This window comes from Piliocolobus tephrosceles, chromosome 10 (genome assembly GCF_002776525.5).
Source record: "Piliocolobus tephrosceles isolate RC106 chromosome 10, ASM277652v3, whole genome shotgun sequence".
Lineage (NCBI taxonomy): Eukaryota > Metazoa > Chordata > Mammalia > Primates > Cercopithecidae > Piliocolobus > Piliocolobus tephrosceles.
Window position 1 is genome coordinate 2303185 of NC_045443.1, and position 24633 is coordinate 2327817.

The following is a 24633-nucleotide window of genomic DNA, read 5'->3' on the forward strand; positions in this document are numbered from 1 at the left end:
GTGTTAGCCAGGATGGTCTCGATCTCCTGATCTCGTGATCTGCCCGTCTCGGCCTCCCAAAGTGCTGGGATTACAGGCGTGAGCCACCGCGCCTGGCAAGGCATTTCTTTAAAACCTCAAAAACTTCCTCTGTTGGATGCTGAGGTTAAAAATACAATAAAACCTCAAAAAGTATGTCATATAATCCAGTTTTAATCACACACAAATATATACATACATAAACATATGTATTTATGCCAAGAGAGACATCTGAAACAAAATACAATAAAAGTGTACAATGCAAAATACAATAAAAGTTTCTACCTTTGGGTTATAGGATTATTGGTGATTTTTCTTTTTATATTCTGTTGAATTTTATCATTCAACAAAAAAATTTCTGTAATTTCATAAATAACTCACAGCTATATCCAGAAAAGGGCCATTAATTATTGTCTTAAACCACAAAACACAAATAGTCCACTTCTGAATACTCCAAGCCTAACTATGCAGTCTGTAGATCATTTCTGGTCCTGACTCTTGTTCTTACTAAAATTTGGTTATTTTATTGTTCACTTGCATCTGAACTAGAAATTGAATAGGGCGGATATAAAAAGAGATTAAATGCAAATTAATATCTTTGCTACTTTAAAGCAGATTCACAGAAAGTTTTCTCAAAAGAGAATGCACAAAATTTCAGCCAAAATAAGTTTTCAAATTATTTTATTAACCTCCTGTAAACTAGACAGACTTCACTTTACCAGTATCGTATATACCGATAGCTCGACATTTTTCCTACTTCCGCTTCTTGGGATGTTCACAACTTTAAGAATTCTAGAGAGACTTAAACATAAGGCCTGAAACTATAAACCTACTGGAAGAAAACAGGAGAAAAGCTTCCTAACATTGGTCTGGGCAATGATTTTTTTGATGTGACCCTAAGGATAGGCAACAAAAGCCAAAGAGACAAATGAGATTACATCCAACCAAAAGGCTTTTGCACAGTAAAGGAAACAACAGAGTGAAGAGATGACCTACGGAGTGGAGGAAAATACCTGCACACCATACATATGATAAGAGATTAATGTCCAAAACAGATAAGGAACTCAAACAACTCAACAGGAGGAAAAGAAAACAAATGTTCTGATCAAAAAATAGACACAGGGCCTGAGTGGACGCTTTTCAAAAGAAGACATACATGTGGCCAACAGGTATATGAAAAATGCTCGACATCACTAATCATCAGGGAAATGCAAATTAAAACCACAGTGGGAGATCACCTCAAACCTGACAGAATGTCTACCATCCAAAAGGCAAAACGTAAGTGTTGGCAAGGATGTACAGAAAAGGAAATCCTTGAATACTGTTGATGGGAATATTAGTTGCATAGCCATTATGGAAAATAGTACGTTGGGTCAGGCGCAGTGGCTCACGCCTGTAATCCCAGCACTTTGGGAGGCCGAGGCGGGTGGATCACAAGGTCAGGAGATCGAGACCATGGTGAAACCTCGTCTCTACTAAAAATACAAGAAAAATTAGCCGGGCGTGGTGGTGGGCACCTGTAGTCCCAGCTACTCAGGAGGCTGAGGCAGGAGAATGGCTTGAACCTGGGAGGCGGAGCTTGCAGTGAGCTGAGATCGCGCCACTGCACTCCAGCCTGGGCGACAGAGCAAGACTCTGTCTCAAAAAAAAAAAAAAAAAAAAAAATAGTACGTTGGCCCCTCAAAACATTAGAAATAGAACTACCACATGATCGAAGAATCCCATTTCTGGGTATATATCCCAGGAAAATGAAATCAGTATGTTGAAGAGATAGCTGCATTCCTGTGTTCACCGCAACATTACAATAGCCAATAGATGGAATAAACCTAAGTGTCCATCAAGGAATGAATGGATAAAGAAAACGTGGTATATAAACACAATGGAATACTATTCAGCCTTAAAAAAGACGGAAATTCTGTCATTTGCAACAACATGGATGAACCTGGAGGACATTATATGAGGTGAAATAAACCAGGCACAGAAAGGCAAATATTGTATGATTTCACTCCTACATGAAATCCAGAGAAGCTGAACCCACTGAAGCACAGTAGGCTGGTAGTTGCTGGAGGGTGGGGGTAAGAGGATTTTGGAGATGTTGGTCAAAGGATAGAAACTTTCAGTCTGACAGGAGGAATAAGTTCAGGAGATTTATTGTACATCATGATTACTTTAGTTAGTACTAATATATTGTATACTGAAAGTTGCTAAAAAAGTAGATTTTAACTATTTTTGCCACACAAAAATGATAAATATGTGAGGTAAAACATGTGTTAATTAGCTTGATTTAGGCATCCTATAATATACATGCATATCAAAATATCACATTGTATAACATAAATATATACAATTTTAATTTTTCATTAAAAATAATTTAAAAAATAAAACTTCAAAAAAAGTAAGTCTAGCATTGAAAAGCATCTCAGAAGTCTTTTAGTTTAATAGTTATCCAACACAAGCCAAATTATTTTATCGCACCACCAATAGGTGACGGTTCAATCTCTTCTTGAACACTTTAAGCAACGGAGACTCACTTCCCAACAGTAACTCTGAAGGAAAATTCTGTTTTCCTTCTCTCTCACCACCTCTCCACTTCACCCCTTTCTTCTATCTCAGAACCACTCTCCTCAGGGTCTCCACATTTTCTGAAATATCTGTGTGTGAGTGCAGAGACAACATGAATGTACGAAGGCGACGGAATGCTCCTTCCAAACATAAGGCACTGGCAGCTAGCAGGGCGCATGCACACGTAGTTAGGCAGGCCAAAAATAAGGTGATGGAAAAAGAACATCTGAAACAGGCCCTGAAAGATTGATCATATTTTGATGGTTGAAGAAGGGGAGGGAACAGTATGAGAAAAAGCATGAAAGCACTCTCAGGAGGCAAAACGGGTATTCTGTTTGGCAGGAGCTTCAAATATTTGTAGAGGGTCATAGGGTTAGAAGAATAATCTGAGGCCATCTTAGGGAAGGCTTGAAGACTCCAAGGGTTCCTGTACTGCGCAATGACAAACCAAGAAAAATGTAGACTAGGAAAGTAGCATAATCATGCAGGCGTCCTGGCACACTGTATCACAACATCTGGCTGTTAATGGAAGAAGAAATAATTTCCTCTATTATTTACCTCACAGTTGGAGCAATTGACATTATACATATAACAACATGTATTTGATTTTTACAGAAAAGCATCGTCTACACAGGAATCAAGTGTCTGCATGTCAACATTATAACAAATCTGTGAGGGCATAAAGATGAACAGAACATTGTTTTAACTTCAACCAGTTTACAGTGTACTGGGAGAAGGTGAATTAATGTAATAAATGAGGAAGAACAAAATACGTTTTAAATAGTAATAGACTGAGTTCACATGGAAGAGTAATTAATTTGACTGAAGAGATCTGGGAAAACTCCACGTAAAAAGTGTCATTTTTACTGAGCCTTAAAGGACACGTAAATTCTGAAGGGTAAATAAAATAAGGGGAAAAATATTCCAAGACATAGGCACAGTATAAAGTGATGGCCTAAATTAAATCTCCAGAACTGTATGTGAGTGTTCCTGAGCGAGAGAGAATGTGTGTGCCGTTCTTTTATGTGATGGTCACTCAAGTGAGGCCAGAGGAGACACAGGGGAGGCTCAGGAAAACAAAGTTTATTATACTCACAGGTCCTGGAGACAAGAGGCATGCCACGCTGCACAGGGCCACATGTGGAAGCCTCAGGGTGTCAGCAGCAAGGGGAAGGCGTAGGCAAGGCAGGGCATGGGAAACAGGTTAAGACTGGCCAGTGTGAGAAACTCCAGCAGGCTCTAAACTGTGTGAGTGGTCCCTAGTTGCTGGGTACCCGGCCCTGGGATAATTAAGGCAGAGGAATATTATATAGGCCAGAGAGAGGAGATATGTATGGCTCAAGATTGGTGAGTGTACATATTAAAGGCGTGCTCCTGGACAAGCCCTTTGCTATCTCTGAAAACTGGCTCGTCCTAGGAGGGGCAATCTCCCCAGCCAGAAAGGATTTTAAGATATCACAGCATTATAACATATAGAAGATAAAAAACAAACAATACAAGGTATTTGTATGTTGAGAGGAGAAAGGGAAAGAAAGGAAAATAATTTTGTTCAATATTTCTATTTATTATGTATTTACCATTGTTATGCTGTCTTCACAGAACATTAAGTTCCTAGAGGGCAGAAATGTCACCTTTTGAAGATTAATCTTTAGTGTGCATAATATAGTATAATTAATAAGTATAACTATTTAATTATTCAACTAGTTGCCAAGTCATCATAATATATTTTAATGACTTTTGAAGAATTAAAAAAACACAAAACGAGTATAGAAATAGTTGTCAGTGTCTGAAGCTGAGATTGAGGCATCTCTGTCCAGGCCACACAATAGAAGGAGAATTAAACTGTGGCTCATTCACATTCATATTCCTTCCTTCATTCAACAGCCATTATTGAGCACTCATCATGTGCTAAGTACTTTGAAGACAACACGGGATATAAAGATAAATAAAGGACGTTCTTTGTACTCAAGAAGCTCACAGTCAAGGCAAAGCATGTTAAAGAAACTTGTCCAACTGCTCTTATGTGCCACTTCATTCAGGATTTTTCTGATTGCTTCCTCGTGGCATCATTTAATTTGTTTTTCTACCTGGTCTCCCCTCACTCCCTCACTCACTTTCACTTTCTGTAAACTAAAAAGTGAGAGCTCAAGGTTTAATGAGATTCAGGATCAATTCTTTGGGTAAGAATGTTTCAAGATGGTGCTGCACATCTGACATCTTATCACATCAGGAAGCCAGAGTGTCTGGTTATCTAACTTTTAATGATGATAATCAATGGGGTTCGGGTGGAGGCAGAGTGATGCTTCCACTGTCAATTTTCTATCAACCTTCTATCAACCTTTCCCATAACATTAATATTACTGATGATCACTGCCTGAATCAATTATTTTAACTAGAGTGTCTTTAAGTTCTATGGTTCCCTCCACATGTACTAGCTGGAATTCTTTGGTAGAGAAGAGCTCTCCCTCATTGACCAGGGCTGTTTGATTACTCTGAGATATAGTCCCTTTAGGGCAGGCAGGATAAAAGCTTAATTCATTCCCATTAATTACCAAGCTTCAGAGGAAGGGGTTGGTGCCTTAGCACCTTCAAAGGATGACTAATAATTATTCTGCTTGGTTTTATATGTTTGGTTTGCTTGCTCTCTTTCTCATTACCATGAACTCATAGATTTTTATACATTCTATGTGTTTTAATCCATTACAGTCATTTCTATTGATGTAAGAATTTGATGCTCTGGTCAGTGTCCTTGAAGCTGATGACTGTGCCCGTTCACATGACCCTATTGGTTTTACTATTCCAGACCTGGAATCAGAAATTTCTTTAAGGAGCCCTGACACCTTTTGGAAGGAAGTAATATTTAGAAATAACAGACAGCACGCTGCCACGCCGACGCCGACCCCGCTCTGCACGTCAGCCCGCCCGTGCCCACCATGGCCACAGTTCAGCAGCTGGAAGGAAGATGGCGCCTGGTGGATAGCAAAGGCTTTGATGAATACATGAAGGAGCTAGGAGTGGGAATAGCTTTGCGAAAAATGGGCGCAATGGCCAAGCCAGACTGTATCATCACTTGTGATGGCAAAAACCTCACCATAAAAACTGAGAGATTTTTTTATATATCCTAGATTTCATATACAACTGGATTTAATCCTAGACTTAGAATCTTAAATCTGTCCCATTGGTCTATTGGGCTGTTAGGTATCAATACCATCAATACCATACTGTTTGAAATGTTTAGACCTCAATGTTTTAAAATCAGGGAGAGTTTGCTCCATCCCTCCTCATCTCCCCCACCTCCAACCCCTACTAATATCGCTCTTCTTTGCCAGGATTTTCCCAGCTATTCTTTCTTGCATATTTCTTCCCATGAGCCCTTACACTCAACTTGTCTGGATCAGTGAGTAAGGGAGAAGTTGGGGGTGGGGGTGGGGTGAAAAGAAACCAGTGGTATTTATTTAGCGATCACCTTAAATGTAGAGATTTTTTTCTAAGAGCTTTATGTTGAACCGTCTTATCCAACAATAGGGTGTATATTTCCATTTGTTCAAGTCTATTTTTATGCCTTTCAGGAGTTTTTAAACATTTTCTTTATATAGGTTTTGTCCATTTCTTGTGAATTTTATTGCAAACAATTTTATATTCATTTGTTGCTACTGTAAATTGGGGTCCTATAGTAAGTCTTCTGTTTGTATATATAAAGGCTACTGATTTCTCAGGCTATTTTTTAATCCACCTAAAGGCAAACAGTTTCCTTTAGCTTACTAAAGGCAAATAAAGATTTTTTATTTGTAATATAATTTTGTTTGGTGGAAGGAACAGCACCCACAGCACCTAGTGTTTCTAAACAAGAATACTCCCCCTGCAGAACTGAAGTGTGTACGTATCACAAGGAAGGGCAAACACTCACCTTTGTGTATTCGTCTTTGGCCTTGAGGAGCATTCGTAAAATATCTACCTCTTTGCCCTCTCCTGAATTGAGGATCATCGGGGAAATTCCTGCTCCAGTTCCCTGATGGGCTTTCAACTGTTCATACTGAGTTAGACTAGAAAAACAGAGGGGAAAGTCCAAACAAGAAAAACCAATTCAACACAAACAGTGTTTAAAACCATCCCAGTTCTCACCTAGTTGTTTTCATCCTGTTACAACCATATTAGAAATGAGGCTGCTTAGGAATTTAAAGGAGAAAAATGAGAGTTGAGGTCCTGAATTCACTGACTACACAGATGAATCTAGGGTAGGGGTAAGCAAACCTGCAGGCCAAGTCCAGCCCACCACCTGTTTTTGTAAAGAAAGTCACAAACACAGCCAAGCTCAACACAGCCATGCTCCTTTGTTTACATGTTGTTCATGGCTGCTTTCACATTACAAGGGCAGAATTCTATAGCTGGAACAGAAATCCTATGGACTGCAAAGCCTAAAATACTCTCTGGTCCCTTTGAGAAGAGTTTGCCAACTCCTCACATAGTGCATTCTAATGGCTGCTCTCATTAGTAGCTAAGGAAACCCAATTTAGAGTTCTGAAATACTGAGGAAACTACCCCTGACTTTACAGACTGCCCTGAAGACAAGGCAAGGTTGATTCTGGCAACTCAAATCCTGTAGCTCTCTGGCAGTTGCAAAACATGATAAAGATTCCATTCTAACTCGGAGAAGAAGGGCCATTTTAAAACCCATTTACAGCAATGAAGAGTTCTTCTGCTGCCTGGAAAACAATACAGAAGAGACCAGATTGCTCCTATCTGCTGCTAGCTGATGCCGAGGAAAATGCACTTTCCCTTCATGTGCTGTGACTTTCAGCTCACATTCTTATTACTGCCATGAAGTTTATGGTGACAAAGATCTGACTACTTACTGAGAGACTTAATTCTAACGAGGGAGGGAGTCTGAATCCACACCAATCAGCTGCTTATTGCTAGTAAATAATCAATTTCCTGCCCGGGTTGTTAGGTAATTACTGCAGAATGCTGACAATTCTAACGTGGCCTCTTGGCTGAGCGACAGGGTATTTTTTAATCTGTATGAAATCCTACTATTACTATCCACTGCACAATTTACAGTAATACGAATGTTCTAGAACTAGTTGTTATGGTGGTAAATACCAGTTTGGATACACTTAATCACCATCTGCACCTTGAGCTAGTTACCTGAAGTTAGCTATCTCTAGCTAGCCTTTCAGGAATCGATCTCATTTCTTAAAAGGTGCTCCCTGTTTTTCATTTCTGTGAGGTCACATTCTAGTCATTTCATTGCCCCAGGATTTAAAAGTGGGGACTGATTCTTTTGCACACAGAGCTACAGTGTCATGTGGCAGCAACCATCCTATGTGCTTGGCTGAGTCCAGTCCCAGGCTGTGACACAGCATGTGCAGGAAACTCATCTCACTCTGAGGCTCTTACCCATCTCCGTAAATGGCAGGGAAGTAACTGCCCCACAGTGAGCAGCCCTGGGCGCAGAAATTGATCAGTCAACCAACTGCAGAGCAGAGAGCAAGCCCCCTCTTCCAGTGCAATCAGGGAGCCAAGGCGAGGAGTCAGACAGCAATTTTAGAGCTGCCCGGAATGCAGAATGGGACAAATCACAAGGGATCACGAGATTAAAAGAAAGAGACCAGTAACAAGGAAGAGCGAGACGGTCGGCTGGTCACGAAGCTAACAGTAACTCAGCAATTTCTAAGGAAACTGAAAATAAAGACTACCTTAACTCAGTGTCTGAGACATGGGAGGAACGTCTGAGCTCCCACGAACACGTGTACACAGTTAAAGGAAAGCACTTGGGGGAGGAAGGAAATGAAAGATTTTACAGAATCTGGAGCAGGCATTTAGGATGGCTCTGAATGTTCTTTTTACCGACAGGCATATTGATAACTTTTCAAAGCAAAAAACTGCTAATTTACAAATGAAAATATTAAAGAAAACTGCCATCTGGAACAATTCATATATATTCACACACAGGAAAAAATGAATCATTCTAGATGATAAATATGACCTAGTGAAAATGTGGCAAGTTGTTGATGTCTATTTTCCATTTATTAATTAATACTAAATGTCTGCCTAACCACTGTGAAAAGGGCTGCTGTGGGAGATATATTCTGTTAAGAGTATAGTATAGTTACATACACTTAGAAATACAAACAAAAGTACCAGGTCCTGAAAAATACTTAGCCTTTTAGTACTTACTTTTTCATAAGCTCTGCAATTCTTTGGCATTCTTCCTTATCATAAAACCAAATTCCATAGATGGACACTGCAAAAAGCACATCAAACAAATTATGAGCGTCTTCAAAACTACAAAATAGAAAAAAATCTCCTTTCCATCTTAAATACATAATAACCTATGTATTGAATTGATTTATTCAATAATCATTGAATAAATAAAAACAATCATTGGGATTAAAGCTTAAAAATGCAGCATCAAGCCAGGCAGAGTGGCTCACACATGTAATCCCAGTACTTTGGGATCACCTGAGGTCAAGAGTTCAAGACCAGCCTGGCCAACGTGGTGAAACCCCATCTCTACTAAAATATAAAAAAAAGTAGCCAGGCGTGGTGGCAGGTGCCCATAATCCAGCTACGTGGGATGCAGAGGCAGGAGAATCGCTTGAACCTGGGAAGTGGAGGTTGTAGTGAGCCAAGATCGTGCCATTGGGCTCCAGCCTGGGCGAAAAGAGCGAAACTCTGTCTCAAAAAAAAAAAGCATCGAAATTTAAGTCCACAGAGAAATCTGTGGTGGTTTTGTGCAAAGATACATACCCACACATATCCAATAAACTGTGTTCTCCTTAAAAATATAGCACCTGAACACAATAGGCATTTGGTAAAATCTTCTTAAGCAAATGAATACAGATTGAAAATGAAATCACAATTTCTAAACTTCCTGGCTTCGACATATCATTGTTTCTACACTCCATTTGCACATTCATAAACACATCTCATCTTTATTTTTAAATATTCAGAAACCTGATAGTCAAATTATGCCTGGAAGCCTCCCTCCCCTTCTCCTTCTCTCAGGAACATGTTAACTGAAAAACTGCCTTTGTAAGCTATAAGTTAGGGATAGGCCACTGGAAAAGATAAAATTTAATAATAAATCTCTGGCTTCAAAATGGTACAGAAAATTTACAACTGCTGAAAGATTAGATATGACTATGATTTCATCACTTAGTAATGAAAGGAACTGTGACATAATATACCTGCTATTGATTCATTTAATAATGTTCAAATAAGTTGAATACTTTAGTACGTGCCTATCTGTATCATTTTTATAGTAAAGGCTGAAACAGCTCCAAAAGACATTTATAAATATCTAGTTGAGGATCTGACGGCATTAATCATCTAAGTAATGTATTAACTACATACACATTTTAAAAATCTTCAGTGAAAATAGCAACAATATTATGATAGGGCAATGAAAACCAACAAAACATGTTTTTCAAAGGGAAAAAAGACTTTAAATTCAAACTTTCCAAACACGTAATTATATTAATAGTATTTTGCTGCTAAAACCGCTGTGATATTCTAACTACATCTTTTTTTCTCCTCTTACCTGACCAATGTCTGGGCATGGAATTTCTGCTTCTTGTCAGTAATGATTCAGATATCAAAAGGTACAAGAAAGGTCTTTATAGTGCTATTTTAAGCAGGTATCTTAAAGAGGAACCTATGAATCTGAATTACTAACTTGCCAAAAGGTGGCAAAAGGGCTTTAAACTTTGTTTTGCAATTATCGGTGTACCAGAAATCTTTTATCTTATCTTACCTACCTGCGTGTGAAGTAGGGGGAAGTAGGGGAAAAGATTCCAGCTTTTCCTTGAACAGGACCATTTTACTCTCTTAGATGAAAATACATACACGTTTTCCTCCTTGGTACACTGACTTTTTTTTTTTTTTAAAGAACATCTGAGTTCTGAAGCCCATGGGCTATGAGAGCTTTTACATCAAAACAAAATTCTTTCATCTCAAGATCATTGAATGTGTATCTTGAAACTTCATATTCAAGGTTGCTTCCAGTCCATCAACAGTAATTCCCTACTCTGATTCCCTACACAGATTCCCACACTAACCTGCCTACCCTCACGTTCTTGAAGTCAAAGCAGACTGCATCACTGACGTTCAACCACTTAATAAATCTGAATATGTTTGTGTGTCTTGGTGACTTTAACCTTAGTTACAAAACTAGAAGCCTGGTCTATTTTTTTGGTTATAGTGTAAGTTTTCTTTCCTTGAAGACTGACTTTTCCAAAACTATCAAAGCAGAAAGGTGGCAGTAAGGGAGAAAAACAGAGCATAACTCAGAAACATGAGGCCCAACAGCAGAGGAAAAACCGGCCATTGTTGTCTCATGAGTAGGCTCTAGTAATAGGAATATTTTGGGTATCTTCTGTTTGATGTTATACATTTGTGGCATTTGACATAAGGAATTAGGCTTTCGTAAGGGTGGGATGCCAAGAAAACTGTTGATACAAATAGAAAAACAGTCTGACATTGTCATCACCACGAGATAAGTGAAATGCAGACTTAGGGAGGGAAAATGCCATGGAACATCTTTCAGATGTCAAAGCAAAATGAAGGAAAGACTGAGTTTGCCGTAATTATTGAAGACACTGTGAAGACTTCTTTAGGACCCAATCATTTATCTCCAAAGCAACATGGCTTTAAAAATTAAAATGAGATCATTTCGAGATAACTCTTTTGATCCCAGTTTAGTCTGGACAGAAAATTTAAATAGCCAAGGAGGAAAAAGAAACATTAACCAAGAGTTCTGGCTACCAAAAAGTGGCACCAAGATAAAATGCAGAACTGGGCCTAACTTTCTTCTCCCTAAAATAGTTTTGCAACTTGAGCTGCATTCCCCTGGGAAAGAGGCTGTGAATTCCATTAAAGTACGCATTCCAACTGAAGTTTCCTGCCTCTCAGCCCTAAGATCTACCAACCCCTGGACAAACCTATCACTCTTCCACACAAGAGGGTCTATCAAAGCAGTCTGTGGAGATACATAAAAGCCAGAGATCATCATGCCTTAGGGAGGTGATGAGCTGACAGGCTGACAGAAACCATGAAGTTCACATTTCAATCCAAGTTTTCCCGTAAAGCCACTGGGTGAGAGGCCCAACCCTACACAGGCAGGGAGCAGAGCAGGGAAGACAGAAAATACAAGGTTGAAAAGAATCAAGCAAGAAGTGTTTTGTTTTGTTTTGTTTAGAATTCTAAAACTTAAAAGTAATTTTACTGTAACCTAAACTTGCAGCGATACGATATGGCCGTGTAAACTTTTGTGGCACTGAAATGTTACGGCAGGAATGGCTTCTGGGTTTTAAAAAATTACAAGAGATCATGAGCAGGATAATTACTTAGCTTTAAAAATCAACCAATTAATATACATCTGGAAATTCACAATGCTTCGAGCCTTTGTTCAGCCTGGTACGCCTGCATACCAGCCGCTTCCCAGTCACCTGTCTGCCGACACGGAGGTCAAGTTTAAGGGTACTTTGGTGCATGAAGCTCAACTCAACTATTTCTACATCTCTCCTGGAGGTAAGAAACCCTAAAGCGAAATAAAGAGTAGGAAGCACATGTTGAAATTTACTCTAAATATTCTAATGATACTTAGACTGTGACTGCCTCACTCTAAGAACTCATCTCTCCATATTTAATCAGGATTTACCACACACCGTTGTGAAATTTTGCCTATAACTGCACTATCCTGGTTTATGCCGTTCTTTGGAAATTCTCAATTGAAAAAAAGTGATGTTTGAGGCAACAGGCAATGCAATACTGCCTTTACATAATAGAACGCCAATCTTTTACTTTCCTTTTAACTCTGTCAGAAAGACCAAGGAGATCAAAATTTCCGTATTAGACTTCATGTCTGGATTTTGTAGGTCCACAAAGACAAGGCAGAGAGCAAGCTGATTATGTTCAATAGTGGTGTTTTCTTTTTTAAATTTCTTCAGTGGAAAAATCAAAAGCTGGTCAAATTCTAAGAGGCTAGTTAAGAGGCCATTAAAGGTGGTATCAGTGTCACTCAAATGCACATTTTCACTTGTAACCCTTTGATTCTTATTAGCGTGGTGCATTAGTTCATTTTGCATGTTCTTTGGGGATTTGCCTCATCTTGCTTATGTTCCTAATAAATATTTCTGTTCGATCTGTTCTTTTAAGATATTTATAATTTGTTTTATATTTTACCCAAATACCATACAACTCCAAATCATGAATGACAGCTTATAATTGTCTAATGAAGACATGTGATAATGTTTGTGTAAATTTTTAAAAGAAGATATATATCCATTCAATTAGGAAGTGGATGATAAATACATAATTACATGGGTAAAATTTAAATAGGCAGGACATCTGATTTGGTAATGTTCTTTCTAATATAATTTCACTAATTCCTCTCAAAAGGATAGGGAAATATGTTTTTCTTAGTATCCAGCAAGGAAAGCATTTGAGTTCCTTCTTTTTACTTGGAAAGCCATGGAAACAAGGGAGTGTTAAATTACACAAACCTCTTCTGGGCATCTAAGGATAAACCAAAAATTTAAAAATTCCTTCAAACTCCATTCCTTTCATGAAGTCCTTCTCAAAAGAATAGAATAGTATTTTCAATGTAAGGATGGAGAACATCTAATCATATATTTGTGTAAACACTTGTTTCTGAGACTTCACTCAAATATAGTATTTGATTTACTGTACCATTTATCTAGATCAAGCTTTAATAAATTTGGCCATCCTGACGATGACTAGTTACTAGCATATGGTAGTACACATGCACACAGAGTTACTAGGCATTTGAAAGATCTCAAGATATTTAAAAAAAAAAAAAATAGAACCATGAAATTTTAGAGCCAGAAGTCAGGTAAGAAGCATGCAGTTCAACAACCTATTTCACTAATGAGGAATCTGTGGTCTAACAAGGCTAAACACGCTAGCCAAAGTCATTTTTCTTGGTTTAATCTGTTTCCCCTAAAATATGCCCTTCTCCTAGCCTTTCAAATCAAATAGATGAAGCATTCAAATTTGTTTTTACATATTGGATTGAGTTCTAGGCTTGGTTATAAAAGACTGGAATTAGTCTTTTTAAACCAAAGTTCATGTGGACTCTCTAAAGGAAAAAAAGAAGGATGGAAGGAAGGGAGGGGGGAGATCAGTGAGGGAGGGAGGGGGAGAAAAAGAGAGAAAAGAAAGAGGAAGGGAATTAAGCTTTCTGGTAGTGGCAATGTTTTCACAGCAGTAAACACTCGAGCAGCAATGACGCTGCCTGTGTGCTGGCATCCATAGATGGGAAACACAGGCTGCGTTTGGCCGGCTCTGTGCGGATTCTGTACGTCTTCCCCATTTGGAATGTTTGCACTCAAAATGCTTTCCTCCAGCATGTTCTCTAATGCCTTTAAAGTAATGTTCTTCCATTCACCTTCCGCCTTAGCTTTACTGACCAAACACGGACACAATCTTGTAAAATAAAATCTTCACTGGCCACTGAGAGTCTACATAGCACTGTTATCTTTGGCCCTTGGTCTGCTTCTTTTCATATGACATGGTTTTACTGCACCTCACAAATCAGTGATCCCATGACCCGGGAAGAATGAAAGGTTCAAAGCAGATGAGAAGCAGTTTCTATTTTACGGGTGACTAATACTCATGAACATTTTGGGGGAAACAGTAGTAACAACCCTCCCCTTTCTAAATAAATTAATGTTATTAGAAAGTTAATGCCATTAAAAACAAACAAAACTCTCTTAATTAAAGCTTTATACTAATTCGGATTAAATTAATATGTACTCTCCAACTATAAATGAGAATTTATTACTTTACCAGTAAAAGATGGATTTAATCTTTTAGAAAGTTTTAATTCATAATGGATTCATGTTATATCATTCAATCTTCCTAATCTTCACAGACGTCGTTATCTTCCTAAACTGGGAACCTTGAGGTCATCTACTACCCTCAGGTTTACCAGAGGTCATATGGGATCTTTTTCATCATATGCTAATTTCCTAGTTTTATTTGTTCCTTTAATCTAAGAGATATAACAGAGTAAATAAACTTCTAAAAGTTAGGAAGTCGAAAAGTCCATAGTTTGTAACAAATATAAATAGAAACAACTTATTCTGCTTTATTGGCCACTTAAATTTATATTTTCATTTGATCATAATCTTGCTGATAAATTTCAAAATCTCCTTGGCCACAAATATCATGCAGGGAGTCCCTAATACATCCTTTCCTTCTCTCTACTCATCCCTGAAGACCCAGACTTTCTCACTCCTCTAGGGATAAACAGTCCCAACTTTTTCTTTGCTCCTGTAGTTTTTTTGGTACATCCTTGTACTAAAAAAGGTAATAAATTAAGCATTTATAAGTCTGTTCCCTCCACTAGACTATAAGCTCCTGGAGGGGAGGACTTTGTTAATACACCCAGTACAGCAACCAGCATGTGCCATTCAACAAATATGACATTCAACAAATATGTGCCGAGTTGAACTGAAATCTAAGACTTCAAGCTCTTCTACCATCAATAATCCTTATAATTGTTGATATCAATCATTATCACTTCCTGGAATAATTAAACATGTGGACTAGATATGCTAGAATTCTCTATCAATTGATCACACCTTCTATTGAAGATTTCAGCATGGGCAGTCTCCTCACATCACCCCTTTTGTTCTCCTTCAACCTTCACTGAGAGTTTATTTTGCTTCAAATGCTTTACCTTCTTATGCTTAAGTAATGTTGATGGGATTCTGTCATTAGGCTATGAGCTCCCAAAGACTATATATTTCAATTGATTCAGCACTATGTAGGCACTAACGTACTCATTTAATGTGTATTTATTATTACAACCCTACCATATACCATTCTTCCTGATTGACTACTTGTTAGGCACTAGCAACTAAGAGCTCAAAGAATGCAACAATTCTGCAAAATCACATGCATTTCTCTTCATTATGGAAAAACAAAGGACAAATAATAATAATAGTACTTTGGTCTACCAGAAAATCTAAGATATTCATATTCCAGTCGTGTTTGATAATGGTAATCTCAAGCTTACATATATAAGTACCTAAATGATCTGAAAAATGTAAGATTTATATGCATGTCAATTATTCCAGCAACACACTGACAATCTATTACCGTACGTGAATCTCAATGTATAGAAATGAGTCCAGTCTCCTATAATTGCAGTTTTTGAGAAAGTTATATTTAAACATATCTATTTATGCTTATTTTTAAAACAGAGTATTTCTACAGGTCAAAAATTTGTTCCAATGAAGAACAGACTTCTTCATATTTGAATCAGATGATTTAATCGAGTGTTTAACAATGATAGGAATAGCTCTGCTGAAAATAGCCTAACTATAAAACACATGATCACGGAAATATTTCTACAATTTGACATAGCAGTAGTCTAGCCAAAGAAGCCTAGTGCTACTTCCTGATTAAAGAAAAGTCAGAGTTTCTGTACGTTTTCATTTTTAACTTAATCTGTGAATATAGACATAGGAGATACTACTTTCCAAAAGACTCTTTCCAAAAACCCTTTATGTTGAAACAGTTTCATCGTGTTTTGGTTCTACTATGAAATAAGAACTCTTGCTGGGCCCGGTGGCTCAAGCCTGTAATCCCAGCACTTTGGGAGGCCGAGGCGGGCGGATCACGAGGTCAGGAGATCGAGACCATCCTGGCTAACACGGTGAATCCCCGTCTCTACTAAAAAAAAATACAAAAAACTAGCCGGGCGAGGTGGCAGGCGGGTGCCTGTAGTCCCGGCTACTCGGGAGGCTGAGGCAGGAGAATGGCTGAGGCAGGAGAATGGCGTGAACCCGGGAGGCGGAGCTTGCAGTGAGCTGAGATCCGGCCACTGCACTCCAGCCCGGGCGACAGAGCCAGACTCCGTCTCAAAAAAAAAAAAAAAAAAGAAATAAGAGCTCTAAAGCTATATATAAGGTGATTATAATACATACAAGTTCTTGTCCAAAATTATTTTCCTTCTTCAAAACCCGTAATTTTTCCTTCTGTGTGTTAAGCAGTAAATTTACTTTGATTCCAGAACTTGATTATTTGAAACTATTTGCTAAATGATTTTTGGACAAAAATTAGTAATATAAAACACAGAATCTAAAAGAATATACATTATATAGCCATAATGACCACTTACTATAGATAAAGGGTAGGGAAACTAAAAGATGCTTTCCTTATTAAGCATTTAAGAAAATGTTTTGGAACCCAGCTTTTCTCTCCCAAGATTTAGGCTTCCACCATGCTAAACTGGGCTCTCTTAAACACAAAATATAAAATACACTGCATGTCCAAGCCACAGATGCAGTGTATGAATCTGAATAGCATTACTATGTTCTCTTGGTCAAGCTGAGAACCTTCATAGTCTGTATCGTTCAGGATAAAACAAGTGACTTTGCTTTAATTTTACTCTCACACAGCAGCTGTAAATCACCATATCTGACTTTGCCACATGGGTTTTTCCTCACCTCAGCATGTCAGATTGTTAAGTTACATAAGAGATGTATATATTCACATGAAGGCTCTCTCCGTGAGTCCCCTAGCAGCTATGACGGAAAAGTAGAAACTGTGTTAATTGGGTGGTCAGGGTGAAGAGAAGGGTTGTTTACCCACATTGTGTATCCACTTATGTGTGTGTTTCAAGGAACTATCTGGTGTCACAACTCAACACAGAGAAAAACAGAAATACAAAATCCAGAGATACCACAAGGCTCAAGAGTGAAATTCTGCTTTACTTGAGATTTTTCAGAGCCTTCTCTAACTGGCAGAACACCAGTTCTTTAGACGAACAGTCTTCTTTAGAGTTTAGATCCTTTCCTTTCAGCCTCAGTGGAGTACTGACAGAGAGCAAAAAAGTCATTCTGGATTAAAGGTCAGAGTGACAAGTTTCATCACTCAAGTCACAGTAGATGTATAACCCTTCGTCATATATTAACACATTAGCTCTCTAAGCAATGGTGCATAATAAATAGATCAATTTTTCAGTCAGAATGGCAAAGGAAACTTAGAGACACAAAGTAAGATTCAGTGACCACATTATAATTTTTAAATTTTGGGGGCTCTTCTTCCTCTCTCATTAAGTACAGGCTTAAAAGGAGTCCTTGAAAGTTTCTAATGCAACCAACCACTCCTCTCACATACAGTAGAAGAGCCTCAAGACTGTCTAGGTTAGCAATTCTGACTAAGTGTGAAATGTCAGACTCCTCAGCTCCCATTCCATACTGCTCATGATTTGAATGAGTCTACTTTGAGGATTTTGTCTTGCTGGGCAGATCCCGAAGAGAAATGCATTCTGTTATTCCTACAAATACTAAGTTTTTGCCTAGTAAGAATGTCAAGTATTTTTAGCCATATAGTTACTTTAAATATTAGTTTCTTGACCCTAGAGAGCTTTAGGGGTTCAATCAAATCCCTAAAACTCTACTATGCAAAATGTCATGTATATATGCAAACAGACATTTTGGGAAGTGAAAAACTGCAAAGCATAGACCCTCTAGAACAATGTCTGGCACACAGTAGTCGAGCAAATATGTTTGAGGAAAGGGGGAGAGGGAAGGAGGAGGGAGGAAGGAAAGTAGGAAGTAAAGAAGGAAGAAATGAAGGAAAAAAGGGAAGAAGAAAGTATTCAGATTCTCATAGGGATTTGTGACTCACAGAAGATTACGAACTACTATTTGCGACTATCAATATGTCAATAAATATCCTAGAATGGAAAACAACCTTCAATTATCTGTGGGCAGATAATGTGTCTTTCATTTACTTAGTCATGAATTTACACAGAGTTCACTTTTAACTTTCCAAATTGCTTTTGTAATCATTGCCTAAACTGACTGCAAGGTAAAGAAAAGACATAACAAAGTCTCCAAATGTTAGAATTCGTTAAGCTGGAAGAGCTTCTATTCCTCCGTGTAGCCTGAAGCCCAGGAGAAAGCTTAAAAAGCACAGATCGGTCAGCACGCCCAGCCACGGAGAGGGTGAATCACACAGTTCAGCTGTGGCTACTGGTCTGTTGAAGAGGTGTCGTTCTCAGTCTCTACAATGAAGTGGGAAACAGGAAGACATTTTGGAAAGCTGGGCAACTTTGTGGCTCCTGCCTGATCACTCCAAGCAGCATACCTTCAAAGCTTTGTCTTATGCATTCTGATGTTCCAGATGCTAGACAAAACCATCATATATATATATACACACACACACACACACACACGTATATAACAATTCTAGAATATGAGTGATTCGGGAATTTTGTTAAGTACACTGTACATGTCTATTTCTTATCTATATCTGTTTATTTCCTGTGTTTATTTGGCGCCACAGAATACAAATAAAATATAAGATATGGTCTCTGCCCATAAGGGGCCTGTAATTTATTATCCATGCCACTGCCTTCTCAATAGCCTAGATAATTAGCAACCAGTTAATTAATGGTAACATAGTGGCAGAGAAAACGTTTTACAAAATGCATTCTAAGTATAGTGAGCAATATTGTTTCCAAATTATGACTCATCCATGTTCTGTAAATTTGACTTTCTTACTGCTATTATTTACTGTGGGTATATACAGGTACACTTTAACTTCAGTGCTTTGGAAGAAAATCAAGTTTATACTTCATAAGATGTTCTGTAATAGCCACCAAGAAAATATCTACTATTATATTTTAAAACTGTATTGTTTTTATACATTTCATTCTAGAGAAAGCACTGCAGAGTAGATGCTAAGGCTTCTCTTTGCTGGGAAATTGACATTGTAAAAAATTGACTCTCAAGAGAGAAGTGGAAGGTTAATTCCTTCCACTCAGGAAAAATATTAAGTTGTACAGGTTTCCATATTTTTGGCAAAAAGAAACCTTGCTTCTCTGACCACGGGGAGAAAGCAGATGTCACAGCCAAGAGAAAGGGGGCATAGCCTTCTGACTGATCTGGAAACTAGAAATGCAGACTCAACTATTTCTATTACCTCACATTACTTGGGGCTTTCAGTTGATGTCAAGCTTTTGGTATCATGTTGGTTTAAAGTACTGAAGATGTGTTTTAGAACAAGGACTGCTTTATTTCCAGGTTGAAAAAGCCAAGACGCAAAGTGATAAGAGTTAATGTAATATTCTAATTAACACAGCAGAGATCAGAGTTAGCAGAAACAGTGGCTAATAATGTCAGGAAAATAAAGAAGGGTAAAAAGTTATCCTTAAATATTCATTTATTTAAATACTTCTTTTATAAAGTTCAATTATTTCTACTTTCTTACATTGAAGAATCATTTATGTAAAAGAAAATGCACAGATCTTAAAGTGTTCTGCTCAGTGAGTTGGCAATAAAACACTCTTATGTAACCAACACTGAAAACAAGATATAAAATATTTTTATCACTCTTTTCCAGTCAACAACCACACCCCGCTTCCACCACCAGCCCCAGCAGAGACAACCAGTTTTTTTACTTCTATCATCCTAGATTAGTTTTGCCTGTTTTTAAACTTCATATAAATGGGGTCGTACAGTATATCCTCTTTTGTAGATGGCTTGCTTTGCTCAACATGTTTCTGAAATTAATTCATGTTGAATATATCAGTAGTTCATTTCTTTTTATTGCTGAGCAGTGTTCTATTATTACATACCAAAATTTATCTGTGTAACTATTAATGGGTATCCGGGTTATTACCGGACTTTTTTTGCTACTATGAATAAAACTGCTTTGAGCATTTGTGTAGAAGTCTTCGTGTGGACATGTGCTTTCGGAGTCTCGCTCTGTCACGGAGGCTGGAGTGCAATGGCGCGATCTTGGCTCACTGCTGCAACCTCCGCCTCCCACGTTCAAGAAATTCTCCTGCCTCAGGCCCCCAGGCTGCTGGGACTACAGGCGCCCGCCATCATGCCTGGCTAATTTTTGTTGTTGTTGTTCAGTAGAGATGGGGTTTCGCCAAGTTGGCCAGGCTGGTCTCAAACTCCTGACCTCAGGTGATCTGCCTGCTTCGGCCTCTCAAAGTGTTGGGATTACAGGCGTGAGTCACAGCGCCCGGCCTCTTTTTGTTTTTGTTTTTGAGACGGAGTCTGGTTTCATCGCCCAGGCCGGAGTGCAGTGGCGCCATCTTGGCTCACTGCAACCTCCCCCTTCAGGGTTCAAGCGATCCTGCCTCGGCCTCCGCTGTAGCTGGGATTACAGGTGCCCGCCACCATGCCCAGCTAATTTCTGTATTTTTAGTAGAGGGGGGTTTCACCATGTTGGCCAGGCTGGTCTCAAACTCCTGACCTAAAGGGATCCGCCCGCCTCAGCCTCCTAAAGTGTTGGGATTACAGGCGTGAGCCACCATGCCCGGCCCATTTCTCTTAGGTAAATAACTATGAATGGAACTTGTTGGATCATACGCTAGTTATATGTTTTAAGTTTGTAAGAAAATGCCAAATAGTTCTCCAAAGTAGTTGTAGCATATGACTCTCTTAGAAGCAGTGTATCAAAGTTTCCATTGTTCCACATCCTCATTAACACTTGTCTTTTTAATTGTAGCCATTCTAAGGAGTATGTGATATTCTCATTGGGGCTTTAATCTGCATAGGTTTCCAATGCCCAATAAGCATATGAAGAAACGCTCAATACAATCTGTTGTTATGGTAAAATGCAAATCAAAACCACAATGAGATATCACTTCAGAATTCCCAGAAAATTTAAAAAAACAAACAATATCAAGTTTTGACAAGGATGTGGAGCAAATGGGAAATCTTAGACATTACTGGAGACAGCATAAATAGGCACACAACTGTTCAGTAGTATCTCTAAAGCTAAACAAACCCCTACACTATGTCTCCATCAATTTCACTCCTAGGTCTGAACCCAAGACAGATAAGCATACCTATTCACCTAAAAACCATGAACGGAAATGTTCATGGCAACTTTATTCAGAATAGCTCAAATCTGGAAATAACTCAAATATCTCAAATATCTATCGATAGGAGAATAAATAGACTGCATTATAATGATGCAGTGGACTACACAGAATAAAAAGCAAGAAACTACTGCTACATGCATTAACTTCAAAATACCTGATGAATAATGGTAAGAATCTTTTCATATGACTACTGGTATTTGTATATCTTCTTTTTTAAAGCATCTTTTCAAATATTTTGCTAATTTTTAAGTTGGCTTGTCTTTCTGTTGTTAACTTCTAGGTGTTATTTACATATTCTCAATATAGTACTGTGTCAGATATATGTACCTGTTCTCAATATGTTTTCCTAGTCTGTGGTTCTCTTTTAATTTTCCTAAAGGTATCTTAAGAAGTTTTTAATTTGATGAAATTTTTACTTTTGATGAGGTAAAATTTATCATTTTTTGTTTTATAGTAAATGCTTATAAGTGTCATTTTAATCTAGTGTTTGGTAATACTGTAACTATTTTTTATAAAGAGTTATTTATTTAATTGCTTCTATAAAAATGAAAAAAATCTTATTTCATTTGCAGATAAAACATCTATAGCATAAGCTTTTCTGTGTAAACCACATGGCCATGTTTAACAGGGCCAGGAGGAAACAGAGATGTGACCTGTTTTCATGTACCATAATTAAGATATCAAGTTTAAAACAGTGAATAAACTTCTTAAATATCAAATCACAGTATCTCAATAAGCATAAAACAAGTTGAAAGAGACATCCATAAAAGTGCTTTTTTAAAATTTAAAGTTCTATAAAGAAAATTTATATTATATATATGCATTATACATCATCTCGTTCACATAGATAAAACTAACATTTTCCCACATTACATATCTCTTCCTTGAACTATTAAATTTCCCATGATGAGGATGTATGGCATTCTCACAACTCACAATTCCCTTTTAGGTAAATGTTGCTACTGTCTATATTAAAGTAACCTTGAGAATCAGAGTAGTTCCTAGGTAAGCTGCTAAAATTACTCACTGCTTTGAGTTTCTACACAGGAACCACAGAGGCTTCTTCATGCCTAAGAGCTAATGCTCCAAAAGAAAAACTAAAGAAATAGCTGTGAACTTTTAGGTTAAGTTTAATCAGTAGCTTTGAATAAAGAAATCCAATAAAAACAATTCAGTACTCATTGCAAATATTTAATTGTGCACATTTAATGCAAGGAATGCAGTGCTTTGGGGGGACTGGAAAGATACCTTTGCCTTGAAGGTGCTTGCACTCTAACAGAAACTGGCACAAAATATTATACATAAGGTAAAATATAAGCACAACTAGTAATTGCCTTTATTTCTAGCTCAGATTTAGCATGTTATTTTGAACATATATGTTTACATGTCTGTCTTTTGTGCTAGAATGGTAAACTGTAAGGAGGAAGGGATATATCTTTTTTTTGAGACGGAGTCTTGCTCTGTCGCCCAGGCTGGAGTGCAGTGGGGCGATCTCGACTCACTCCAAGCTCTTCCTCTTGGGTTCACGCCATTCTCCCACCTCAGCCTCCCGAGTAGCTGGGACTACAGGCACCCGCCACCACACCCGGCTAATTTTTTTTGTATTTTTAGTAGAGATGGGGTTTCACCGTGTTAGCCAGGATGGTCTCGATCTCCTGACCTCGTGATCCGCCCACCTCGGCCTCCCATAGTGCTAGGATTACAGGCGTGAGCCACCGCACCCGGCCGGAAGGGATATATCTTATTCGTTACTTCCAAAACCCAACACAGAATCAGTATCAACAGACAAGTGCTCAATAACAAATGAGCAAAGCAAACATAAATACAACATAAAAGACGTATATGCTGCAGTGAGACACCACAGCTATATGGGGGAATCACAAAAACATCCAGGGAGGTAAAGTTCCAGCTGGGTTTTGAAATATGAGTAGAATTTATCTGTTAGAGATTGGTCAGAATGAGGGAGAGAATTCAAGGAAAAAAAAAAAATTTAAAAGCGTGCAGGTAAGAGTATTCTGGGAAAGTGTATATGTAATTGTTTACTTGGAGCATTAGGCAAGCGTGCAAGAGTAGTAGCAGACTTGACCTGAAAGGGAAATGGACCTGACTACAACAAGCTTTACATGTTGGGTGAAAAGTTTTACTTGGTAGGCATTTAAGATTTTGAGAAGGAAAGCAACTTAATTAGGCTTGTGCTTTAGGAAGATAAATCCAGCTGTGGTTTTGGATGGAGGGGATAAGCCAGATGTGAAATATAAGGCTAATGACATATCCTTTTTATGAATTGCTAGATTCAATTTGCTAGTACTTTTTCCTTTTTTATTGTGTTAAAATATTAAAGACATTAAATTTACAGTTTAAAATATGCAGTTCAGTGGCATTCAACACATCCACAATATTGTGCAACTATCACCACTATCCATCTCCAGAAGTTTTTCATCATCCCAAACTAAAACTCTGTACCCATTAAAAGATAACTCCCCACTCTCCATTCCCTGAGGCCCCGGAAAACCACTCTTTTACTTTCTGTCTGTGTGAATTTGACACTCTATGTACCTCACAGAAGTGGAATCACACAGTATTTGTTCCTTTGTGTCTGGTTTAACTTAGCATAATGTCTTCAAGGTTCATTCATGTGGCAGTACATATCATAATTTTATTCTCTTTTAAAGTTGAACAATATTCCACTGTATGTGTATATAATATTTTGTGTACCCATTCATTCACTGATGGATATTTGGGTTTTTCCCACCATTTGGCTATTGTGAATAATGCTACTATAAACATTATTTTGTTCGTATTTTGCTGAGGATTTTTATATCTATGTTCACAGGAGACATTGATGATTTTCTTTTCTTGTAATGTCTTTGCCTTGTTTTGGTATCAGGATAATGCTGCCCTGATAAAATGAGCTGGAAAATATTACCTCTTCTACTTTCTGAAAGAGATTGTGTAGAATTGGTATTATTCCTCCCTTGAATATCTGGTTGAATTCACCAGTTAAACTATCTGAACTTGGAGTTTTGTTAGATTTTTAATTACAAATTCAGTTTCCTTAATATGGGACTATTCAGGTTACCTATTTTTCTTGAGTGAATTCTGATGATTTGTATTTCTCAATGAATTAGTCCATTTCATCTAAGCTGCCGAATTATAGTACTCCTGTA

At 38.0% G+C, this 24633-nt stretch overlaps 1 protein-coding gene across 6 annotated transcripts in view; it reads right to left on the bottom strand.

Moving 5' to 3' along the window:
• The window catches only part of DCP1B (decapping mRNA 1B), a 65687-nt gene that overhangs the window by 19010 nt on the left and 22044 nt on the right, over positions 1 to 24633 (bottom strand). For all 6 annotated transcript variants that reach the window (XR_003306819.1, XM_023182913.2, XM_023182912.2 and 3 more), the window contains exons 4-5: positions 8758 to 8824; positions 6488 to 6623 (exon numbers count right to left, since the gene is read on the bottom strand). Coding sequence is in view for 5 of the 6 variants with exons in the window: in XM_023182913.2 (XP_023038681.2) it covers positions 6488 to 6623; positions 8758 to 8824 (203 nt within the window). In the remaining variant the exon portion in view is untranslated. The remainder of the gene's footprint in view (positions 1 to 6487; positions 6624 to 8757; positions 8825 to 24633) is intronic.